At 37.2% G+C, this 25,547-nt stretch overlaps 1 protein-coding gene across 17 annotated transcripts in view; it reads left to right on the top strand.

The window, feature by feature from the left end:
- Nucleotides 1-25,547, top strand: part of LOC140719458 (RNA binding protein fox-1 homolog 1-like) — a 267,927-nt gene that overhangs the window by 155,036 nt on the left and 87,344 nt on the right. Inside the window, exon 1 of one of the 17 annotated variants that reach the window (XM_073034148.1) lies at nucleotides 9,289-9,441. The exons of the other annotated variants lie outside the window; for them this stretch is intronic. Within the exon in view, the coding sequence (XP_072890249.1) occupies nucleotides 9,415-9,441 (27 nt within the window). The 5' untranslated portion in view covers nucleotides 9,289-9,414. Of the gene's footprint in view, nucleotides 1-9,288; nucleotides 9,442-25,547 lie in introns of those variants that run through there. 17 annotated transcript variants of the gene reach the window in all.

The raw sequence follows: 25,547 nt of genomic DNA, 5'->3' as shown, positions 1-25,547 counted from the left end.
AGCCATTTAGTATGAATAACCTACGGCTTTTTTAATTAGCCTTTTACAGACTAATTGTTATCCAGCAAATCAAGAGTTAATAGCTGGAAAATTCCAGTGTAACTGGATTAAATTATAGAATGATAGAATGTGAGTAAGATTATTTCTAACAGAATTGGATTTCATTTTGACATATTTAACCTCATTTTTGTTGCGAAGTTCATAACTTGAGTCCAGAACTAATAATTCAGTGCTGGAGCTGTGGACAAGCTTTCCTTTCTTTCACTATTAACTTCCTGAATTGCTTGTGCAACTGGTGGTAGCTTTTAAAATGACAGAAGAGCATAACAGTATTAATCAGTTCCTTGAAAATGTGGTAGATTCTATGTGTGAATTTTGTGGTCACTTGCTCTACCTAGTGCGTTGATAGCTTATGACCAATTCTGTACAGCGGGAAAGTGATATGGATAATATACTAACCTATTGGACTCTGCTTTGAAGTGAATTGTCTGAGAAGATTGCTGCAAATTCTTAAAGAAATGACAAGCTTGGAGCAGGGTTTTGGCTAAGTTGAACCCCCAAGCTGCTTTTCATTTAGATAAGATTATGGTTGATCTGATCTTCAATTTTCTGTCCAATGTTCATAAGCCTTGATTCCTCAAGTTCAAAGGTCTCAACTAGCTCAAATTTTAATATCCTTGATATGTCATTCTCCACAACATTCTATGGTAGAGAATTCTTTAGTTTTGCAGCTTTCTGAAAAGATCACCCTTTTCACTTTGTATAATCAGTAGATCTCTTGTTCTGAGTTTCTTTGCTCTTATCTTACGACAGTCCTTTTTGCGGGATCTATCTTTCCTGTGAAGCCTTCTCAGAAGCTCATCTTAATGAGATTCACTTATTGTTTAATATTCCAGAGAATTTAGACCCTTCCTGCTAAAATAAACCTTTCCCCTTTATAGAACCTTCACAGCACTTTGTCTAAGGCAAGGACAGCCTTCTTTTAAACAAGGAGAACGGACTCCAGATCGGGGCTCATAAAGGCCCAGTACAGTTGTAGTAGACTTGTATACTCCATTGTTTTTTGCAATAAAGACCAGTTTTCCATTTATCATTTAATTACTTGCTATGCCTGCACTACATCCTTGTACAAGAAACAAAGTTATTTGAAGCTATCTTGCAATGGTTTAATAAAGCAGGAAAACATTTCATTCCATGATATAGTATTCCCATCAACTATTTTTGTGAACTTGCAGAACTTATCTAAGCTCTTTTTTGGGAGACATCATGCCTTGCTCACAATTTAATTTACCTTTTGAGCCATTTCCCTTCAAATTATTAGTACAGATCATAAAGAGCTGATGACCTAACACAGATAATTGAGGTGTCCTGCTAATTTAAGCATGCCAACATGCAAGTCATTTAATGTTCCTTTTATGTGTGTAAACCAGTTCTTTATCCATTGTAATATATTAACTCTTAATCCCACAAGCTCTTATCTTTTGCAGTAACCTTTTATGTAGCACCTTATCAAATTTGAAAAAACAAGTAGTTGACCAATGAAACATTGGAAAGCAATCTCAAAGACAGTGTACTCTGGTAGATAAGCACAGTGTGGATTGAAGGGTGGTTGTTTCAGCACTGGAGGTGTTCCACTTTACAGTAGCCTTGGCTCAGAGACCAAGATAAATAGTACACCATCCTGGGGCAAAACAGTAATACTCAACATTAAGTTCCTGAATTATGTAGGTTTGCTAACTTCATCTATGCCTTTGGGGCAAAAGAGGGCTGCTGCTTTTTTGGAAGCCTTATGAGAATCTGGTAACTGGCTTCAATGACTATCATCCAGTAGCATTTACATCCATTGTGATATAGTGCTTTGAGAGGGTGGTAATGAAACATATCAACTCCTGCCTGAGAAAAGACTTGGATCTGCTCTAATTTGTCTACCATCACAATAGATCAACAGCAGGTGCCATTTCATTGACTCTTCCTTCAACCCTGGAATGTCTGGACAGCGAAGATGCATACATCAGGACTTCATTAACTACAGTTCAGCATTCAATACTATCATCTCCTCAAAACTAATCAATAAGCTTCAAGACCTAGACCTCAAAAACTCCTTGTGCTATGACCCTACCTGCACTCTTCACCTTCTATTTATGACTGGGAGGGTAAGCATAGCTGATAACACCACTGTAATTGGCCGAATAAAAGGTTGTGATAAATCAGCATATAGGAGGCAGACTGAAAATCTAGCTGAGTAGTGCCACAACAACAACCTCTCACTTAAATGTCTGCAAGACCGAGGAGCTGATTATTGACTTCAGGAGGAGGAAACCAGAGATCCATGAGCCAGTTCTCTTCAGGAGAATCAGAGGTAGAGAGGGTCAGCAACTTTAATTTCCTCAATGTTATAATTTCAAAGGATCTTTCCCGGCTCCAGCATGTAAGTGCCATTATGAAGTAAGCACAGCAGTCCCCTCTACTTAGAAGTTTACAATACTTACACAATGGTGAAATTTATTATAATTGTAACTACTATGTATTGGAAGTACTCATGTTGTCAAGAACACTGCAGACCTGCTTTAGTGCATTCTTTCACTTTTTTTGTGGTATGAATAGTGTAATTCTTTTTCCAGTTGACGTTAATTGTGAATTGGGCTAACCAGCTTAGAATAGCAACGCCCAAAGTTCCCCTGCTAGTATTTATAGCTATTGGTCTTGGAAACACTAAATTTGAAAAATGGACAAGTGTAGCATTTAATATTCAAAGTGACCTTCATAGGTGATCTTAAATTGAGAAAGGACACGGTTATCTTAAAGAAATAAACATATTAAAATTACAAATTTACCTTTCAAAGGATATCTGCATGTTAATGTTTTCCCATATAGTAGTGTTAGAGACAGTTAACTATTGCTTTTGTGTGTAATGGTCATTTCAAATCTCTAGTGTTGAATAAAATCAGAGAATGTATACAGTATACAACCTGAAATCCTTACACTTCGCAGACATCCACAAAACAGGGGGGAAAAAACAAAGAATGAATGACAGAAAAATCCAAAGGACCCTCCTCCCCTCCCCCTTCCGCAAAAGGACCACCCATCACTCATTAAAGAATTCCTTGTGTGGCATGGTAATTGATGGTTTGGTTGAACTGAGTCAGTAAAGTCATGGCTGAGATGAATTCTAACTCCATCCACTTGGCATCATATCCCATAATTGAGGAGTGTTGGTTCGGTGTTTAAATTGCTGCATTGATCATCTAAAGATTTGGATGAGCAAATTGGAGATGCAAGTTCAAAACCTAACACAGAAAATGGGGGGAGATCAAATTCAGTTAATGGAATGATTTTTGTGACTATGAAACTGCTGTATTCATTAATGTATGATTTCTGCTACTAATAGGCTTCCTGTAACCAGACGCAGACTGTTAGCAATGTGCATGATTTTTAATAATAGGATTGGAAGCCACTGTTTTTAAAAACAATGTTGTGTTAAAACAAAAGGAAGAATAAAACTACAAATACCCAGCATTGCCAAAGGCATCAGTTTTGGACATGGCTTAGTCATTATCAGGACAGTTAACCTTGAAAAATCCTCCTTATAAATGTCTGGGGACTGATGTCTATATTGGGGACTGTCCTGTAATCTCGTTGAACAAAGTTCAATACAGCAAAGAATATGGTTGCACCCTTGAAATCATTACATGAAGTTCATATTCTACCCTCCTTCACAGTTACTGAGAACATCCTATCCCAGCAGCAGGATAGGGAGGAATGCCCTGATTTTCTTTAATGCCTAGCTCAAGAAGTTTTGTACATTCAGGCCAAATATAGGAAAGGAAACCCGATTACCATATACTATCATCATTAAGGTGATGAACTTGAGAATGGTAGGGGCACAGCGTCTGTTCCAGATGGGACTTCAATATCCATTGCAAAGAGTAACCACACATACCAAGCCAAACAAACCATGAAAGTTCATAGCAAATAAACATGGGAAAAATCTGCTTAAACTATTCACCCATTTACCTTTTGCAAGACCATCTATAGATAACTATTGTAGGAGCAATCACTGCTTAATACTTGATACAAAAGCCTGCCCTCACTCAAGGACTACCTCCATCATACTGTATGGACTAGCTGATCATGGTGAAATGATTATTTCAAAATAGATTTAGCAGCTCAAAAACTGATGATCTATGAGGTACTGGGAGCTATAAACAGTAGTACAATTGCATCCATCTGCAATCTGTAATCTCCTGGGTCTGGTATATCTTTCATTAATATGCATCTTTGGGCCCAAGTCTGGTTCATTGAGAAATGTAAAAGGACATGCTGCAGCATCACCAACTGTATCTTCTTTTAAAAAAGGCTATGAATTCTTTGTTACCAGAATGCAGAGCCACATATACTAAACAAAAATAGCAATAGATAGACTTTAGTAATCTCACAAACAAATGATCAGATTAAATGTCTGCAAGCCTCTCGTATCGATTTTTGTATAGTGAAGCACAATTAACTAAATAATGAGTAAGTGGTTCCAATACTGTGAATCATCACTTGTTGCATAGCCCATCTGTGAGTACCAAAGAAGATCAAAGGACTTTATAACTCCAAAGACCTACTATGTTGAATAATCCATCCTCCCAAAATTTCTGGCATCATAGAAGCCAGTATTCTGACAATTGGATTCACTCCATGTCATTTCAAAAAATGGTAAAACTAAAGTCAAAGGAAGACAATTGAAATACTTTACACTGGCTGGAGTTGTAGCTTGCAGATGATCATTATGGATGTTTCATTTTCTCATGGTGGCATCTGGAATCCAATAATATTGCAATGCTTTCATCAATAATCCTCATTCTATCAGAAACTTGTAAATGAGGATCCTCCCTGATTGTCTTGTGTTCAATTCTGTTCACACCTTCACTGAATGAAGTAGGCTAAACTGTCATGCAACAAGGCTTAGGCAGTAGTTGGGGCATGAGCTGATGAATGACGAACAATATTGACATTTTCAACAAAAGAGTATCTTGTGACCCATGCCTGATATTCAATGGTATCACTATTGTTGAATCACCTACTATCAAGATTCTGGGGTTTGGCATTGATCTAAAACTTAATTGGACCGCTTAGATACAAGAACAAACAAGAAACTTGGATGTCCTGTTATAGGTAACTTGCCTTCTGATAAGTAAAACTTCTGATTTCAGCAGGATATGTAGTGAAATATTTTGCATTTGCCTGTATGTGTGTAACTCCTTAGAAAACCACCTGCCCCACAGTGCCAGTGACCTGAGTTCATTCTGACTTCTACTGCTGTTCTGTAGGGAGTTTACATAATCCCCCCCGTGACTGTGTGGAAATCACAGACATTCTGAAGATGTGGGCGGTGGTAGTTAATTGGCCACTGTAAATTGCCTCTAGAGTGCAGGTGAGTGGTTAAAATCTAGGGAGAGTTGATTGGAATATGAGGAGAATAAAGTGGGATCAGTGGAGATTTTCTGGAAATGAGTGCTTGGATAGTTAGCATAGATTTGGTGGGCCAGAGGACCCGCTTCCATTGCTACATGACTCTATATCAGTGTGCACTTGAGGGTGTTCTCTCCTCAGCATTCTAGCTTATATACTCCTCCAGGGCAGAATGGATATTGATTAGATATTATGATCTGGTTGGCTGGTTCAAAACACTGTGAACGGTTTAGCAGTAGAAAATTCTGATTGGCTAGCTTTGAGGGAGATCTGTTGGAAATGTTTGTTTCGCTGTCCAGATCCTGAAGGTTACTGGCAATTTGTTGATTGTTGACGTCATTGTTTCTCTTTTCTCCATCAGGGTTCATATACCATTGCCAAGCTCAGCAATCAACTAAATTTCTAAATAGCCAATCTGAGCTACCAATATTCTGCAGTATTTCGAAGCTTAATACTGTCTTGGCCAAAGTATTCCACTTGGTTAGTATCCTATCCACCACCCAGAACTTGCTATACTTTCACCACTGGCAAACTGTAAACTGCTTGGTGGATTTGACAGTATCTCTCAAACTCAAGATTATTCACCAAGGACAAATTTTTTAAAAACTATCTCCAAATTGAAAATGTATCACCATTCATTCATTGCTGAGACCCAGTCCTGAGACTGCTTAATCAATGATACTGTGACTGTACCTTCACCAACGGGACAGCATCACTTGCAAGATGCAGCTCACAATAAGCTTCCCAGGTGCCATTAGAGATGGGCAGTAAATACAAGGCTGCTAGTGGTATTCCACATTCTGTGAAGAAAGTAACATTTGGCTTGCAAAACATCTATTCTTGCATTAAAAATAATTAACTGGATTGACACCTGTTGTTGCTTTGGCCTGAAGAAGACCTTGTAGGACAGGGATGAGAAGAAATTTATTTTCTTACTGATGGTGACAGGTTGTGAAAGTTTGGAATTCTTTGCCTTTGAAAGCAGTGGGTGCTTGGTCATCGACTGCGTTCTTTATGAGATCAATGTTTTTAGACTCTGAAGAAACCAAAGTTTATGGGAATCATGTAAAAGTGGATTTGAGGAGGAAAATCTACATAATCTCATTGAAAGTTGGTTCAGGCTTGCTGTAATTTGTGTATTGAGTGACCTGTCTGAATTGTTTTTTCTCCCTGCCTTGTAGACATCAAACCAGTGGGCAAATTTTCCACTTACCCTTTCAGTTCCTTTTATATCAAAATACAGTAATCGAATTATATGTTAAACTTCAGTATTTCAAGAAGCAGAATATTAAAGTAATCGCTGATCAGAATCCAGTCCTTGGAGTTTATTATATTCTAGAGTTTGATGCTTAGAACTGCAAGCAGTCACAGATTTGCTCAAATCAGGGAGCTATAGCAATAAACAATCTCCTGGAGGACCTCAGTAGGTTGAGCAGCATCTGTGCAGGTGTGGGGGTGGTGAAGGAATTGTCAATGTTTCAGTTTGAAACTGCATCAGGTTTATGTCACTGCAGCACAAGTTCCTGTGCTGTATATTCTAGCTATCCAAAGAGATTTAGAAATTAGCCTGATTCTTATTTCATTTCCATGCATAGATTCTTAAATCTTTTTTGAATTTCTACTAGCTTTTCACTTTTTTGTATTGATTCAAAATAATTAACTTGCCTGCATTGAATTAATTTGCCATATTTTACTTGCTTCGCTAGATCAGTTTATTCCTGTCTATAATTTATGTTGCCAACCAGAACATTTAGAATGTCATAATTTTTTGTGCCATTGCAGACTTGGTTGTACTGCATTAAACTAAATAATGTAATCAGTAAATTAAGTGAATTGCCCCATTTTGAATCCTAGTGCCCATGATGCCCATAATAGTGCCCATAATTTTACAACTCCCTGCAGCTTGCTTCGATCCTGTGCAGTAGCCCCCTCCCCTCCCCCATACCAGACAGTGATTCAGTCAGTTAGAATGTTCTCCATGTACGTCAGTAGAAATTTGTGAGTGTTTTAGGTGACTTACCAAATCTCCTCAAACTCCTAATGAAATATAGCCACTGTCTTGCTTTCTTTATTGCTGCATCAATATGTTGGGGCCAGGTTAGGTCCTCAGAGATGTGGACACCCAGGAACTTGAAATTGCTTACTTTCTTCATGTGTTCCCTTCTCTTATCCTTTCTGAAGTCAACAATCAGTTCTTGTCTTTCTGACGTTGTGTGTAAGGTTGTTGCTGCAATACCACTCAACTAAATGATATAGCTTGCTCCTGTACACCCTCTCATCTCCAGCTAAGATTCTGTCAACAGTGTATCATCTGCAAATTTATAGATTGCATTTGAGCTGTGCCGAGGCACACATTATGGGTGTAGGGAGAGTAGAGCAGTGGGCTAAAGCACACATCCCTGAGGTGTGCCAGTGTTGATTATCAGTGAAGTAGAGATGAGATGTTGTTTCCAGTCCACAGATTGTGGTCTTTCCGTTAGGAAGTCGAGGATCCAGCTGCAGATGGAGGCACAGAGGCCCAGGTTCTGGAGCTTTTCAATCAGTTTGTAGAATTAATGGTGTTGAATGCTGAGCTTTAAGTCAATAAACAGCATCCTGACATAGACGTTTGTCAAGGCCTATTGTACAGTAGTTTGTTTCCGTACATAACCTAATATTCTTATGGAAAAATATCATTTAAAGCCTTTGGGAAGTCCATATAAAACTACATTAATTGATTGTCTCAATTAAAAAATTCATTCTACTTGACATGACCTCATCAAGCAGGGAGTTAAATTAGAGTTTCTGAAAACTTCCCCATGCCGAATGTAGACCAACATGTGTGCTCACTGTTAAATTAAGTCTGAAATTTCTAATGAAACAATTTTAAATATTGCTAAATTAATTCAAATTGTGTGTTTTGAATGCAGAATTATCTGAAACAACAGTGGTTAAATAGAACATTGTCATATGTTAATAAGTGGAAACACCCAGAAGAGAAAGTTACAAAACCTGTTTCTCTCTTTTATAGATTCAGATGTGACTCTTAAAAGCAATTAATCAATGGATATTAAATGTAGAACTTGTGCAAAGTAAATATGCTCATTATTTTATGAGTAAGCAGAAATAAACTATCATCACCAACAGCCCTCTTTCTCCTCCTCTCCCCCCCACCCTCCATCCCTTTCATGCACCCTTTCACCTCATGGAGGTGAGAAAACAATTTTTTTCCTTTAGTGTCTCTTCAATGCTTTTGTGAGTTTGGATTTGATAATCAGTGTCTTGTTTAGCAGTCTAAAGCTGTCCATTCTATGTAAGTGGGCATCAATGAGGTGCTTTGGAGAGCTGTTCTTTGTTTGAGTACTTTTTAATGACTTGCATGGTTTGTGACATTGCCTCAGTATATTGGTCCACTGAAATATTTGCCATTAGATATTTACACCTAAATGTAGGTGTGAAAGGAAAAAAAGGCAAGGGATTCAGACACATATTTATGAGGGGGGATTTTCAATGAACAGAGTTCTGTTTTATGACTTTGGAGGAAGGAAGAAAATTAATGCACTTAAATGAAAAAAGCAAATGTGTTTTCCCTTAGAAGGTTAGTAAGAAGTTAAATCTAACATATCTGGGCTTGGCATTATAAGCAGCTGCGTGTTAGAAATGTCGTCTTAATTCACCTCAGGGAGTGCTGGGAGAGTGCAGACATTTGGGCTGGCTTTCCTGCTTTTTCTTTTTGTGAGGATCAGGTATCAGGTTCGGAGACCGGGGGTGGGGGTGTGGAATGGTTGGTGGGGGAGTGGCTAGTTGTGATTAATAGCCCGTGGCATGCAAGGCGGAGCCCGCACGAGCCATCTGGCCAAGATCTGGGAGTTGCTGTGGGGGAGATAACAGGAGAGGAAAGAGAGGGGCCAATCTGTGCAATCTGTGTCTCAAAGTCAAGCTGAATCAGGAATTACTCACATTTGGTTTGCTTGGTTTATGGAGAGGAAGACGATGGTTTCACAGGTATATCTTAGCGCTTTTAGCCGCTGTTGTCTCTAAATGTTTGTAGAAAGTGTGAGCTGAACCATGTGCCTGTGCCGTGCAGTTTTTATTTGTACAGAATGAATCATTGCTTCTATTGTCTGCCGTGTTCTGTGCTTTCTGTTGGTTTTCAGGGAGGCTGCTTGCATTCCTTGTGTTTCCCATATTCTCGGGCATCAAGACTCGCAAAATCCACCAGAAAATCAAGTCATTTTTAAATCTAAATCAGTTCATGTGATCACATTACTAAACGCTGTGAAATCATTTGAATTGACTAACCTGACTGATAGAGTAAAAAATACATATGTTCTTGTCCTGTGTAAAACCGAGGTTCGGCCGTCTATTTATTTAAAGAATCCTTTCTTCTTGTCTGTATACTGCAGTAATCGAGACAAAGCACAGGATATTTAACTCTATGCATGCCGAATTTGCTTCTCATTTTAGTACGTGTATGCTATTCTCTGCTTTTCCAGCAGCTCTGTTAAACAGAGGTGTAGGAAGCCATAATAAACCAAAAACAGCTTTTCAGTGTGAATCCATTTTACTGGTAGTGGATCAAATAATTTTAAGAGTGCAGCAGCTCCCATCTTCATATTCATATTTTAGGGTTAAAATTGTAGTCATTGATACTGAAACGTGTGTAACATTGAGTTGGTTTGATAATTTCTTTGATTTTCTTCCTAACTTAATTTACCTGTCGAGTGTCTGAATTTAAATTAGAGCAAGTGGGTGTAGGCCCTCCCTTCTGATCCTTAGCAAACAAAAGGAGTCAGCTGGGGAATTAAAATATATATACATACATGAGACATAATTAGTTGTGATAATTCAGACCAATGCTATTGACCTCTTTCAGCATAGATTTAATTTAATATAATTTCATTATTTTTGGTGAATGCTGTGTATTGGGTGTTTTTTTTTGTACTTTTTGTTGAATACCTCACACCTAATGTTATTATATCAATTACACAAAGAACAGCAATGGCTTTTGCAGCATAGGGAATGTGATTTGGATCAGATTTTATACGATACTCCTGAAAGAGCCTGCAGATTCTTAATGGAAGAAACCAGAATTAGCAAAAAAAAATGTTCTGCCATCTCTGCACACAGTATGTCTAAACCTGGAGTTATTAAATATTTTTTACAATATATGAAAGAAAGATTTTAATTTGAGATGAGTTGTTGGCTGTACCAATTAATATTTTTAAAATGAATGTCATCCATTCTGATCTCCTTAATTCCAGAAATTCAGTAATGCCATTATTCCACTTTGTCATTTTTAATTCATGTTCATTTGAAATATTCCACTAATAGTCTGAATTGACAAAGGTAGTAACTGAATTAATTTCAACCGACACAAGGTGACTTTTAATTCTGACCTTAAAGCACTGAGATTCTTTAAAAAGATTTGTATAAACTATGAAGCTTGTATAAATATAGAAACTGTAGTTAAATCTATGTCATTATACCCCAATGCTTTACAGGCACAATAGAAATTCCAAGTATCAGCCTTATGAATGATAGAGAAAGCAAATAAAATGCCATAGTTCTCACTCCTGATTTGTTTCTCAGTGTTCCATGCTGGAAATGCATGTGTACTTCAATTGAGTAAGGCACTTGTGTCTCTCTTGCAGTTGAACTGCCTGCGGATGCCTCTCTAGGATCAGGCAGGAAAAATGGACAATATTAAACAATGTCGATACATGAGAAGTTAAGACATTGTGAAGTATAACCTTTCCAAATGGGAGCAAGCTGCAAGGAAAATTCTAGTAAAAAAGAAACATTTCATTGTCATTGGGGTAGCATTATGTGAATAAAGAATTTTTTTCCCCTGCACTTAATACTCTGAACAGTTCATACCTTGTAATACATTAAAGATCTAAAATCTGCTTATGTTAAAATAATCTTAGTGTCAATTTAGGAATCACTTTTGAAATTTATGTAATTGAAATTAATGATTCAGGCTGATTGGCTTAGTAGCTGCAGGTTATCTGCGTGGGATGTGGCATAATAAATCACAGAGAGGAAAATATTTTTTCATTGGTACCTGGTTTTGTCTAGTTTTCAAATGCATATACATTTAACAAAGAAAGATGAATATGTTTAGTTTTTTTTGTTTTAGGATATGGTGATTGCCAATTATATATTTTTTGGGGGCATCTGTTCATTTGGGTGAAAATTCATATTGTCCTCTCTTTCCCAGCAAGTTGCTCAATACCAGAATAGGAGATTGTGAAATGGTACATAAAAATGTTAGGTGGCCAAATAGCCCTTCAGAACACTAATTTTTAGGAAATAGTAGATCTAGTGCTTAAAATAAGAGTGAAAATGAAATATTTTAATAGATCATGCAAAGCATAAAATAAGAATATTAGAAATAGTAGAGCTAGGTTACTTGTACCAATTCTTTGTGCCTGTCCCACCGTTCATTGTCATTGCTATCTTACCTCAGTGCCACTTCTCTATACTAATCCCATATCTTGTATCATTCTCTGAATATATTCGTGACTGTGCTCTTGGGTACTGATTTCCAAAGATTCACCTTCCTCCGTGTTTAAGTAAAAATAACTTACCCTCTTGGTCTTGAATGGCCAAATTCTTAAATTGAGGCGGTCATCCAGGTTCTAAAGCAGCATCACTAAGGGAAATATTGCCAACCCACATATTCTTGGGATGTGGGTGAAAGCCAGAACAACTGGAGGAAGCTCACTGGGAGAAAATGCAAACAGAACACGGACAGCACCAGAGGTCAGGATTGAACCTACGTCATTGGAGCCATGAGACAGCGTACTCCTAGCTGTACCACTGCTGCTTCCAGTAATTTTATATGTTTCAGTTTGATCATCTCTCATTTTCCTACTCATAAGGATGTCAGTACAGAAAGCTCACCAGCTAAAGAATCACTTTAAAGCAAGGGTTCCTAACTATTAACTGAGGGGTTCATAGACCCAAAGTTGGGACCCCCTGCTGTAAAGAAGCTTCATTTCCTTTATCCTTCCTCAGATCCAACCTGTGCAAACCGTTCCCACCAGGACCCTATAAAATGGAAATAAAGTCCAATATGCTGTTGTCTTCCAATTTTTTTGTTGTACTTCTCCGTTAACTTGAAGTAGTCCATATACAAGGACCTCCAAGTTCTTGTGAGTACAAACACACTTTTGTCATTTAAAAGTAATATTCATTCTTTCTTTTTTTGCATAAATTATGACCTAGCAATTTTCCACATTACATCTACCATATCCTTGCCTGTTCTGAAATCCCTGAATGCCTCTGTGCGTCCCTCAGAAGCAATGCTGTTACTACCTAACTTTGTATTGTTGGCAAACTTTGATATATTATACTTGATTCCCTCATCAACATCATTGAAATGAGCGCTGGGGCTATTGAATAGATTTCAGTGACATCCCACCAGTAATATCCTCACAGCACAAATAAAAATCTATTTACATTAACTAATCCTTGATCCAGATCAGTGAATTATCCTTTACACAGTGCACTTTAATTTTTTTATTTATCTCTTGTTCGCTACCTTTTCAAGGGATTTTTAAAAAAAATCTAAGTGCATCACATCAACTGATTCACTCTTACCTGTACTGCTAGTTAACGCCTCAAAAAAAAACTGGTGGATTTGACAAACATTATATCCCTTCTGTAAGTTCATGTTAATTCTGTTCAATCCTATTAGTAGTAGTAGTAAATACTCTGTAATCATCCCATCAGTTTTATGAGATTATAATGGATATACCAGTTGTCGTCCATTTCCATTGCCATCTTGTTCAAACCCTTTTGATGCAGAATCATCAGGGCCTGGGAATTTATTGTCCTTCAGTCTCATCAGTGACAAAATAGTATTGGACATAATAATGGCAACACGAGTGAATCTGCAGATGCTGGAAATAAATAAATTTATTAATAATAATATTAATGTTAATTAATATGACATATTAATGTTAGCTTCTTTGCTCATTGTTCACTCTGGACCTTGAATTAATTTATTATTTTCTGTGTCTTTGGTGAAGATGGTCATTAAAGATTTCTTTCTCTCCCATTTTCTGATTCTCCTGTATATTCCTGTCTCTGTCTGAGGAACCCACATCATGATTTCCTCTTTGCATATCTATAGAAGCTCTTGCTTATGTTTTGATGTGTAATAGTATCCTTTCATTCTTCTTTCCATTTCTTATCAATGTCCTAGCACAGGAAATGTTCCCAGCTGTCAACCTTACTGTTCCTTTGAAGACATTGTCTTTTACCTTTTCATATTTATCTTTGCCTTTCTTAATATCCATGGATTAACTACCTTTCCTATTTTTTTGTCATAAGTATATGTTACTAGTAAAATGTTCAATGATTCTTTTACTGTTAGGCATTGTTTACAGTCATACTACTTAATGTAGATTCCCCATTTACATCTACCAGCTAGTTCATACCCGGTGCCACCTTAGTTTGGGTTTAATTCAGAATTATGTCTCCAGTTTCAGATTTAAGTAAATCACTTTCAATTTTTTAATATGAAATTTCTCATATTATGATCACTGTTCTCTAAATGGTCCATTAGCCATCAGATCAACCCTTTGTCATTACACAGTACTAAATCAAAAATAGCCCATTTTTAATAATTGAACAGTTTTTAATCTACAGAGATTATTTGGTTTGTCTGCACTGTTTCTGGATCGAAACTTGTACATGGTTATTGTACATGCATGTCCAATTTCCTAATTCCCTGCATTTCCTACAGTTTGGAGAGCCTATATACAACACTCATCATTTTTTTCTGCCCTTTCCTGTTTTTTCAGTTCAGCCTTGACTCCAAGTCTTTCGGCCTCCACCTCCATTTTGCCTAAATCATCTTAAAAATAAATGCAGAATTTTGAATTCCCAACCTTTGTTAATATGCAACTGGATATTAACGGGCTTTTAGATTGTACCCAGTAATTTATGCCATTACTTCTCTGACCTTGCTACATGGTGTATTCAAATAAATCCAAACCTCTACTGATGCTCATTGGAATTGTACTAAGCTTTGTACGTTCTGCTGTTTTATGGCAGGATTTAGTTATCATTCGCTATTTCCTATTCTATTGTGTTTTTTTCCATGTAATTTTCTATTTGTCCACTTACCAGAACCTTAGTGACAGAAAATTCTGGAAATGCTCAACAAGTCAGGCAGCTTCTGTGGAAAGATAGCAGAGTTAATGTTTCAGCTCAATTTGTCAGAACTAAAATTCTTTGATTCGGTGGTGTTCAATTTGTGGTAGAAGGAAGACATGTTGAAAATCCACAATCTTACTGCCAGATTTGTATTAGGAAAACTGCCCACATGAGTAATCTATATAACACACTTGCAATTTGTATTGAATTGAATAATTTAATATATTGCTTTACAGTGCATTTTATGCATGGTAATTATTGATATCTTTACATTAAAATATTGTTTTTCTTGTAAAGTTAGATAATCCAAGATGAATAGTGAGCAATTCAATTACCACTGCTGCAGAATTTTAAGAGGATTGTTTGCATCCACAACTTATAATACACACTAACAAGTTTGCAGTCTGACGTCACTCATTGTACATAAAACCATGTTATTTAATGCTGTTTCCACGCTACAGTTCCCATGCTATTTCCTTGAAAATTGTTGGTCCTACACTTAAGAAGGTGGGCCAGCCTGCTTTAAGAAGGTCTGTTGGAGTGGAGATTAGTTTTGATACCTTCATTGCAAACTTCCTAGTGATCCATCCATACACACCTTAATGCCTAATAAAATTTTCTTTATCTTCTACCTCTACACAAGAAACTTAATTGATAGTTGCCAAATAAAACAACTGGTTGGAGCCCTTTTGAATTTTTGTTTTGTGCACCACTTTCCTTGCCTGATTTTTTGCTCCGAATCTGGGAGCAGTGAATCCCCATGCATGCCTGACTGGTACAAGTTCCTTCACAAACTGAAGAGTGGAATACATATGTGTCTTCAGCTTCATTCAGAACAAGGTAATACCTTTATCAGCTAGGTCACAAACCAAAATGAGCTGCACTCTCAGATTTTGGTAGATACTTTGAAACACACGATCTTCAGTTATCTTCTTTTGTTTTAAATTAGCTGAATTCGTAGCTTTTCTTTATCATTTTTAAAGAAAATCAGTTGCATTTATTTTTTCCCTACAAACTCCAGTTATTTTGCGTTCCACGTGCCAGCTTTGAATTGACAGAAACAGCATGCGATAAACACTGGGCAATCTGTTCACAAGTATGATTGATGGTTACTTGGTCAAGACCCCAGGGACCAACACCTGATCTTTTTCCTAGATAATGCCATGGGATTTCTTGTTTCCACTTGAGTGCAGATGAGGCTTCAGTTCCGTGTATCATACTGATAGTATTGCATAGTCAGTATTGCATTGGAGTGTCACCCCGATCATTTGTGTTCCAGGCTCTTGGGTGGAACATGAGCCTTCCAACCCCTGATTCAAATGCAACTTTAACTCATTCAGTTATAAATCAGAGAAATGTTTCTTTGACGCTATTAGGAACATTTGCTTTTGCAAGTGTAATGGCAACTTCACTTGAGGAATAATAAATTTGCTCTTGTTTTCTCTTGTGTTAAACAGGTAGGATAGTACATGAGCAGTATACTAATTCTAAACTGAATTTGTCGTATTTCAGAACTGAAACTTTGGTCATATATATTCTTGGGTGGCATGGCCAGTGTTGACTTGCTTTAAAAGTAGAGCTTCACATATTTTTATATACCATTTCTAACATCTGCTTCATGTGTTAAAATGAAGTGGAGAAAAAGTGGGAAGGAGCACAAAATACAGTGGATTCAGTTTAAATTTATAAAAAATTTTAAAAGTATTAGCACATGGCCTTTGTATTTTCTGGACTTCTGTTGGAATTTTAAGTTTCTACTAGATGGTGTTGTCAGAACAATTACAGTACTAATATCAGTAATTCATCAGTCATCCAGGATCTATGGGGAATAGGGAGTGCCAGTTATATCAGAATTGCTCAGAAAACTTTATATTGCTGAACTATATTTCTTTTCCTTATCTTTTTAAATATCAATGATTAACACTACAATTTATTTTTAAGACTAAGCATTATTAGTGTAAACTACAACAAAATAAATCGTAGGATCATACTCATCAGTACATGAGGTTTAAAGGTTTATTTTACTATCAGAGAATGTATGCAATATACAACCTGCAATTCTTTCTTCTCACAGACATCTATGAAACAAGAGCCCTATAGAATGAATGATAGAAATGTCGAAACCCTCAAAGCCCTCCCCCCATCTCCCTTCACACAAGGGAAAATCTTAAAAGAGATGTTGTTATTATTCAACCTACAACTATAAATTACATGTTTAAACTAAAAGATGTCTTTCCATACCTATTTTGTATTTTGAAAAATATGTATCAGTTAATATTAGGAATTGTTGCCAATGTTATGAGAATCCGAGATAAATAACAGATAAAAGAGAGGTTATTGTATTTTGCAATCTGATATGAACTTCAAACTTCAATATTAAGACACGGAAGGTCTCTTGTTTGAATTTTACAGTTTAAGCTGTTTTTCATAACTGAAGTTACAAACTCAGTTGTGCAAAGATCTGACAGCTTCTGAGATGAGTGGTGATGGTCTTGCTGACTACAAATAATGGCTGCAATCTTGGTCTGTTTTTCTAGTTTATAGCAGCAGAGAAATGTGGGTTGAGATGGGGATGTAGGGACAAGATGGTGACACATTAAAAGAAAGGCTGAAGCTTATTCGTTTATCAGAAAGCGCCTGCTTCATATTTGGATAATTATTGTACATTTCTTCCCAAAAAAACACTTATAGATGAGTATAACAGCAACATTAATATTCCCAGTGGAGAAAATTCATCGCAAACTACTTACTCATGTCTGAATGCAATTTCATTCATCTCTGCCTGAACCTCAGGGATGCTGAGATCAGGCAGATAAACATAAATGATTTTGTAGAGAGATTCCGATTGGGAGAGTGGAAAGATTCTTGGATGCTCTGTCCTTTTGAAATCAGCTTCTTTGGTTACATTCCAGTAAACCTAGTGGCCTCTTTAATTCAGGTGCATGGAGAAAGAATTGTAATCCTGCACAAATTGCTTTCTATTTAGAACAGTAACAAATCCTTCTATTTTACTGAAAGTGTAGTTTGGATCTGATTCTTTAATTGCCTAAGAAAATGTAATCACTTCTTTATTTGGATCCAGCAGCTTCTACTCTTCCAGCAACAATCATTAGTCTTTTAAAACCTTTGAAATGAAGATGGCCAAGTAGCACAGCTTAATTCTGCATATTGTTGCTGAGGTACTCAGATCAAATTGCAGCCAAGGCTATCATTTACTCTGAGCTTTCCCCTTAACGATAAACTGCTACTCTTGCTTCGTTTAAAACAGCATTCTGCCTACCGTCACAACTTAAATATAGGGCAAAATTGAGATTATTTAAGTGCTGATAGAACAAACTTCTAACGGCGAGACTTGTTCTTAAGTTCACTTTATTTTGGAAAAGGAACTTACCTGTTTTTCTTTTCTGTATAAGAAACTGTAATATAAAAAGCTGCTTGACAGGCTATCGAGAAATAAAGACCCAAGACTACAGATGGTAGAATCTGCAGCAATACACAAGACCTTGGGGGAATTCAGCAGGTCAAGCAGCATCAATGGAGGGAAATGACAGTGGAGGGTTTCAGGTTGAGACCCTTAATCTGTCACCCAGTTGAAGGGTCTTGACTCAAAATCTCAACTGTCCATTTCCTCTGTAGATGCTGCCTGACCCACCAAGTTCCTGTAGCTTTTTGTGTTCTTTTGAGATATAGATATTTGGCCTTTGCAGTCTACTCATTCCTGATTAGATTGTCTGGCATTTTGAATGGGGTGAATTCACAAAACTTACTTGATACCTCTAACTGCACAAAGTTGCATTCTAAAATGTAGCAAAAATGAGTGATAAGATAGCGGTGGCTCTGTATGAAATGGGCATGGAAATACTTGCCTTGATCATTGTAGCATTGTTTGTCTATTACTATTAAACATCGAGAAATGAGTCTACAATGTTAGACCTCATTACGTCAGAAAAAAAATCACTTTTCATACTGTTCAGGAAAATACCATGAGTGGGGTTCTAAATAGATAAATTGAGCAAACCCCTAACTCACAGAAAGGTGGAAGAATGATAGATTCAACTTGAAAATAGATTGCATTTTTTGATCCGGAATGATTAATTCTGACTCCTGGTTTGAACAAATTATTGATAGCTGATTTCACAACAAAGGCAGTAATTGGAAGTGAGGTGATCAATTTTTCTAACTGGCCAGTCAAACTCTATTCTGGAAATTTTTGATATTTTTAAAAGTTGAATTGCATGTGCTAATTAGGTGAGAGGATCGGAACGGAATCAAAGAAATGTGACCTTAGAAAAAAGTGGCATAAGTTTTATTTCAAACTACAGCAGTATTCCAGCCCACTTGTAATGCTCAATCTACGGGAGAAATCTGGGGAAGGAAGCTAAATCTTAAATATTGTTTTGCAAACTTGGAATAATTAATGGATAAAGAAATACACCTCCCTCACCTCCATTCAAGGCCAGGCGATGTAACACTTCACCTGCAAATCTGTTGGGGTCATCTATTGCATCCAGTGCTCCCGATGCGGCCTCCTCTGCATCGTTAAGACCTGACCCAATGTATATTGGGGATCACTTTGTCAAGCACCTCCATTCCATCCGCAATAATTGGGAATTTACCAGTGGCCAACCTTTTTTAATTTCTATCCCCATTCCCTTTCCAAGATGCTGGTCCATGGCATCCTCTTCTACAACAAAGCCACTCTCAGGGTGTGTGAGCAACACCTAATATTCCTTCTAGGTAGCCTCCAATCTGATGGCATGAACATTGATTTCTCCTTTCAGTATTCTTTTTTCCTCTCCCCCCATCTTCTGTTCCCCACTCTGGCCTCTTACCTCTTCCCACTTGCCTGTCTCCTCTTAGCGCATCTCTTTCCTCTCTAGCCCTTTACCTTACCCACCCACCTCGCATCACCCATCACCTTCTAGCTTGCCTCCTTCCCCCTTTTTATTCTGGTATCTTACCCCTTTTCCAGTCCTGATGAAGAGTCTCAGCCCAAAACATCAGCAGTTTATTCATTTCCGTAGATGCTGCCTAACCTGCTGAGTTTCACCAGCATTTTTGTGTGTTGCTATGGATTTCCAAAATCTGCAGAATCTCATTTGTGTATAATTCATGCAGCCCTGCAAGATTAGTAGTCTCTGATGAGGTTATAGTATGCTATATAGTTGACCTGTGCTCTCAGACGTTTCCAGTTAACCAAATACTACCTGTCATTTGCTGGCACTGTAAATTGACTACTTTGTTCCTTGGTTTTTGTGAGGTGCTTCATTGTTCCCTGGTTTTCTGGGTGCTGCAGGATTTTTTAATTGAATTTTTTTGGCTGCAACAAAACCATTCCTGATCATTATCCAGCAACCTGCACTGGAGTACATCAACTCCAGGTTGAAAGGTTATTGGAATTAGCCACTTTGGACATTGCAATCCAATTGAGTGTTGCCCTTCTTCATAATGCAGATTCATTTATGAGTACCCCTTCAGGTGAAAATATTGGATTGTCACAGTCTGAAAGATTGTATTCTAGTCTGGTTAATGGCAATGGATACCTACACCATTTGAAAGGTATCTCTGACTCTTTATGGTTCAGTGTTTGTGAAAAATAAAACAGATTCTTTTGGGTTAAATTGTTTGAAGGCATGAAAGCCATAAACTCCTACTGCACCTCATAATGGACACCTCAATGCGACTCCAGTCTAGATGTGACTGAAGCTCTTTTTAATAACCTTGTACTTGAGAACAAAACATAACGCAGTAGCTTCCAGGGAAGAATTAGTGTTTTTGTTTAAACTGACAAATAAATACTTTTGTGGGAAGGAAAAAAGGTCTTGTCTATGAATATTATCGAGATCTGAGTATTGAGACTCTACTGGAGTGGATGTATTCCTTCAGTTGTCTTCCTTCATTCTTTTAATGTGGAGTTCAAGTGTCCTTATTAAAGTAGATTAATTAGGAATTGTGGATCCCTGGAAAGGTATTTGTTTTGACAGGTATTAAAGCAATTTTTTTGAAGGAAAGTCTTTTCTTCCTAATGAGTAATTATGACATAGAATAACTGTAGTAGTTTTGTTTTTAAAGTAGTTTATGTCTGCTGCCACCCACAAAGAAATATAACATGATAAAAGACTAAAAAAAAATCCTCAAATTTAAGGAAAAGGTTATTCAACTATTCTTTCTAGGATATAACTGACATTGACATTAATAAAAAAAGAAAAAAAACTTCAGTTACAAAGAAGCTAGTATATATCAAATTTTTGTGCGAAGAAGATTTTGTATTTTAGTAATGAGTGCTCCAGACATCTTGGAAATGAATACTGCAGCAGTGGAAAGTTCTGCTTGAATCATGATGAAATGTGTTTTTCATTAGTGACTGCCTTTGGCAAATGCTGTGAATTTCTTCGGTGTTACTGATAGAGTTCTTTAGTTAACTCCATATGCACCAAATATTTTATATTCTCTTTGATAACAATATGAAAGGATACTAAAGCACATTTCTTTAATTTTAAATTAATTATAGCCTCAGTTGTTTTGAAAACCACTGCCAATTAATTTCAAACTTTTCTGGGTAAGTTTTAGCTGACCAGTGAAATAATTTTGGAACACTCCTGAGCAGCAAAAGTGTCACCATTAATCTCTCAGCAGTTGAGAAGTTACATGAATAGTAAAGAATGGAAAAAAAATATGGTGCACACACATTCTTCCTTCGTTGCAGCACACCTCTAGGAAAACCACTGTAATAAAAATAAATGACAAGATGTGAATTTCTGCTGTATGAAAATCTTTTGCTCCCTCGTGCCTTAATGAGTAAATGTTGTGCCTTGCATAGCACAAAGTTATTTGGAATTCCTCATCTTCCCCATCTGCTCTCTTCATCTTTTCCAAGTGCCATGAACTCCGAGAAGCTGATGACCATCTATTGATTATATTGTCTAATGCTAATGAGGTTTTTGTATTACTGGTTATTGAGTACCTGTCATTGGTACTCTTCATTCAACCTCTGAAATGAAGCCCTGTTATTATTGTTGTTGTTACTGTGATTGTCATTATTAAGACTACTTTAAAAGGCTCTTTCATTTGTAATATTTGTAAAAGAAGCAAGACTAAAAATATCTTCACATTGCTCTCTCTTATTGCATAAGCTCAGTGTATGTTTTCGAATTTGCCTCTAAAGACCTACAGATCAGTGAAGGCAGATGGTAAGAAATTATTTAAATCTTTTTTTCAAAAACTGAAATTACTATTTTAAGCTTTGCCTTTACATCAGTGCCTTGTGTCAGCATATTTGTGTCATGCTGGTTAGACTATGCTGAATCTCTTAAGCTGGTTCATCACATTTTATATTCCGGAGGGAAACTGGGTTTTCCAGTGGCAAAGGGCAGGATCTGTGTGCTTTGCTACTGACGATCAGGATTGCTATTGACAAAGGGAAACCTGGGTTAACAGTCAGCAATATTTACATAAGGTAATCAGATTCAGGTTTCTAACCAACATGCGATTCTGCAGATGCTGAAAACCTTAAGCAACACACACACAATGCTGGAGGGTCTTAGTTTGAAACTTCAACAGTTAATGTCACTCCCTAGATGTTGTCTGATCTGCTGCTGTTCCTGCAAGTTTTGTGTGTTTATTATCATTGACAGTATTTTTAGTGCCAAATACTTTTGTACAGTAGTGTATTTGTCAACGTGGAGTGGTGAGCGAGGTTTGTAAACCTGGCAGGAGCAAAGGGTGTTGGGAATGGCGAGGGTGGAGCACTGCGGGGGTGGGGGGGGGGGTGGTCAGCAGGTGGTGCGAATGCTGACACACCCAGTCCTGAGACACCAGACAAGGTAATTTGATTATAAACAATTGGTTTATTGATGATTGCAGAATGTCTGGTGTTTCTTATTCCCTCACCTCTCTTCCCTTTTTCCTAACCATAATTCCCCTTTCCCTGGCCCCTTCCCACTCTCAGTCCAGATTAGTGACCCATATTAGAATCAGGTTTACTATCACTCATATATGTCATGCAATTTTCTTTTTTTGCAGTGGCAGTATAGTGTAATACATAAAGTTACTACTGTGTAAATGTCTTTGGCACCCTAGCACGCGCTTTCTCTCCCCTCCCCGCGCCCCCTCCCCCCAAGACTTTTGCACAGCACTTTATGTCATGAACTTTGTTTTGTGTGAGATAGTGTTCCATGTATTCATGATCTGTTCGGAAATCTGAAGTCAAAGGGGAAGAAGCTGTTCTTAAAGTATTGAAAGTGGGCCTTCAGGCTGCTGTACCTGCTCCTATTGGTAGTAATGTTAATAGGCCATGTCCTAGATGGTGGGGATCTTCAGTGATGGATGGCATCATCTCTTGAAGATGTCCGTGATGAAACTGGCCGAATCTGCAACCTTAGCAGTCTCTTGTGATCCTATGCAGTGGAGCCTCCATACCAGGTTATGATGTGCAAGATATTCACATTTTGGAGTGGAAGGTGAGAATAGTGCAGTTGGGTGAATAAGGAACAAAAAATGGTTTCAGTTTATATAATGCTTTAGTAACATGCTGGATGTCACTAAATATTTTACAGCCAATTAATTATCTCAACACCACCCATTTTATACCGTGTTCAAAGCAGTAAAACGGATTAATTCCTTTGATTTCTATTGCTGAGGAATATTTCTAAAGAGCATATTGGAGAAATAATGCTGCCTAAAGTTGATACTTGTCTTTTGATGGCATTATCTCAAGATAACATGAGCACCTCCCCTATATTTCTTAATAAAGTAGGAATGAAAATTATGAGCTCACATTAGGGGGCCATTCTTAACACATACTTTCTTCCCTCAGAAGTGAAAACAGTTCCAATATGAACAAAGTTGCTTCAAACTCAGTATAGGTAATGAGCAAACTTTACTGAACAGTTATCTCAACTCTGGTAAATTAATTAAAAAAACACAGAAGACTGCAGATGAGACTTAATAATTACACTGGGAAAGATGAATGCAGGGCAGAGAGGATGCATGAAAGCTGGCTTATTGCATTTCTATATATAAACTCCATATAGCTTTCCCAATATTAGGCATGAGATTTCAGCTAAAATTAGTTTGTACATGTCATCACTAAATACTGTTTCACTTTTACCATGGACTTACGGATAAATTATTTTTGGAGGAGTATAGTTTTCTGAGATCTGATTAAAGAAACTGCTCAGTAGTTTTGTCTTTTTTCTGTGCAGGTCACTTACCTGTGCTTTTTATGAATATGGTTTGGGAATGGTATCCTTTTATTTGAAAATTCATCATCATCATCTTCCTCCCCAAGACACTGAGTGAGAAAGAGAATTGATCCTTGATTTCCATCTTTTTCTGCATGATCTCTTGATGATTCTCTTGATTATAATGCCAGATTTTAATGGAATGTTAGAGTTTGGATACACACTTTTTCTGGATGACTGTTATTTTGTTTTTCATTTTCTCCACTGGTCTGAATCTCTTAAATAATAGCCACTGGAAACAGATATTAGTTCAGTTAATTTACCAAAACACACTGATATTGAAAGTCGGTGTAAACCTAGGAAATAGTAGTTAATTCCTTTGTTGATCAAGTTTAATTTCTGTTTACCTATGCCCTACTCATTGCATTTTCTCAAAGTTGCCTTCTTTTTATTAGGAAAACTTGTAGATATTTTCTTCTTCTGCTCCTTAAATATATTTTCAGAGCAAATTCACTTTGCTGCATAAAGTGAGTCATGCAGCCTGCCCCACCTCTGATTAAATGGCTGACACGATGTTGTCAGTAAATATTTTGTTCTTTAATGTGTGAAACTTGTTTTCATGACCCAAACTATTGATAGCCCATTTAACCACTGTGATTTACAGCTCTGTGCATTCAATTAAATAGGTACAGTCGGCCCTCCTTACCCACGGGGGATTGGTTCTGGGACCCTCCCCCCCGCGGATGCTCAAGTCCCTTATTTAACCTGTCTCAGTGCAGTGGTCTTTAGGACCCAGCGTAACCCCGGACTTTATTTAGCCTGTCTCAGTGTGGTGGACTTTAGGACCTGGTGCAGCTCTGAATCCGCAGTGTTTCTGTTCATGAAAATAATCGCAATCACAATTGAAAATAAGGTCCAAGTAATAAAGCGATCAGGAAGAGGTGAAACACCATCAGTCACTGGAAGAGTGTTAGGCTACAGTCGGTCAACGATTGGAACAATTTTAATGGAGCATGTGAAAGGCCCTGCCCCGATGAAAGCTACAAATATTACTAAGCAACGCAGTGGTTTAATTATTGAAATACGTATGTTTCTTAAGTGTTTTATATGCATAGAAAGGTAAAATATATGCTATATACTAAGAAAAACGTTTGACTAACTGACGCTAAATAATACCAGAAGTACCTGTTCCGACTTTAAATATGTCTTAAAGACGGACTCAGGAACGGAACTCATTCATAACCCCGGGACTGCATGTACTTTTAAATTATCTCTAGATTACTTATAATACCTAATACAATGTAAATGCTATGTAGAATTCTGGAAGATGATGTTCAGACCATCTACTTTCTCCATTATCTCCACTTTCACAATTTTCACAATCTTTGAATCATCAGCTCTTAGAAACTTGTTGCAGTCTCAGTTGTTTCACTGGTACTTTATTAAACTATTGTTAATTAGTTTCAGCTTCCCATTGACTCTACTCAAGTTGTCCTCTACATACAAGAAATTTTCCTTATCATTTTTGAAAGCGGAGGCAAAGTGGTTGTTTTAATTTGTCTTTCTTTTTCTTATTTTTCAATGTATTTTCTCCTATCTCAATCTATTTGTCTTACTGGGTTTTTTACTTTTTACTGATCTGTTCAAGCTTTAATACGATTATAATATTTCTTCTTTTCTGTTCCTTTTGTGTATTTTGTCATCCTTTGAATTTTGAAGTTTCCCTATTCTTCAAGTGATCTAGGATTTGGGTGTTCT

This window comes from Hemitrygon akajei, chromosome 31 (assembly GCF_048418815.1).
Source record: "Hemitrygon akajei chromosome 31, sHemAka1.3, whole genome shotgun sequence".
Classification (NCBI taxonomy): Eukaryota; Metazoa; Chordata; class Chondrichthyes; order Myliobatiformes; family Dasyatidae; genus Hemitrygon; species Hemitrygon akajei.
The sequence above is the reverse complement of the archived record's forward strand: the minus strand, read 5'-3'. Positions and strand labels throughout refer to the sequence as shown.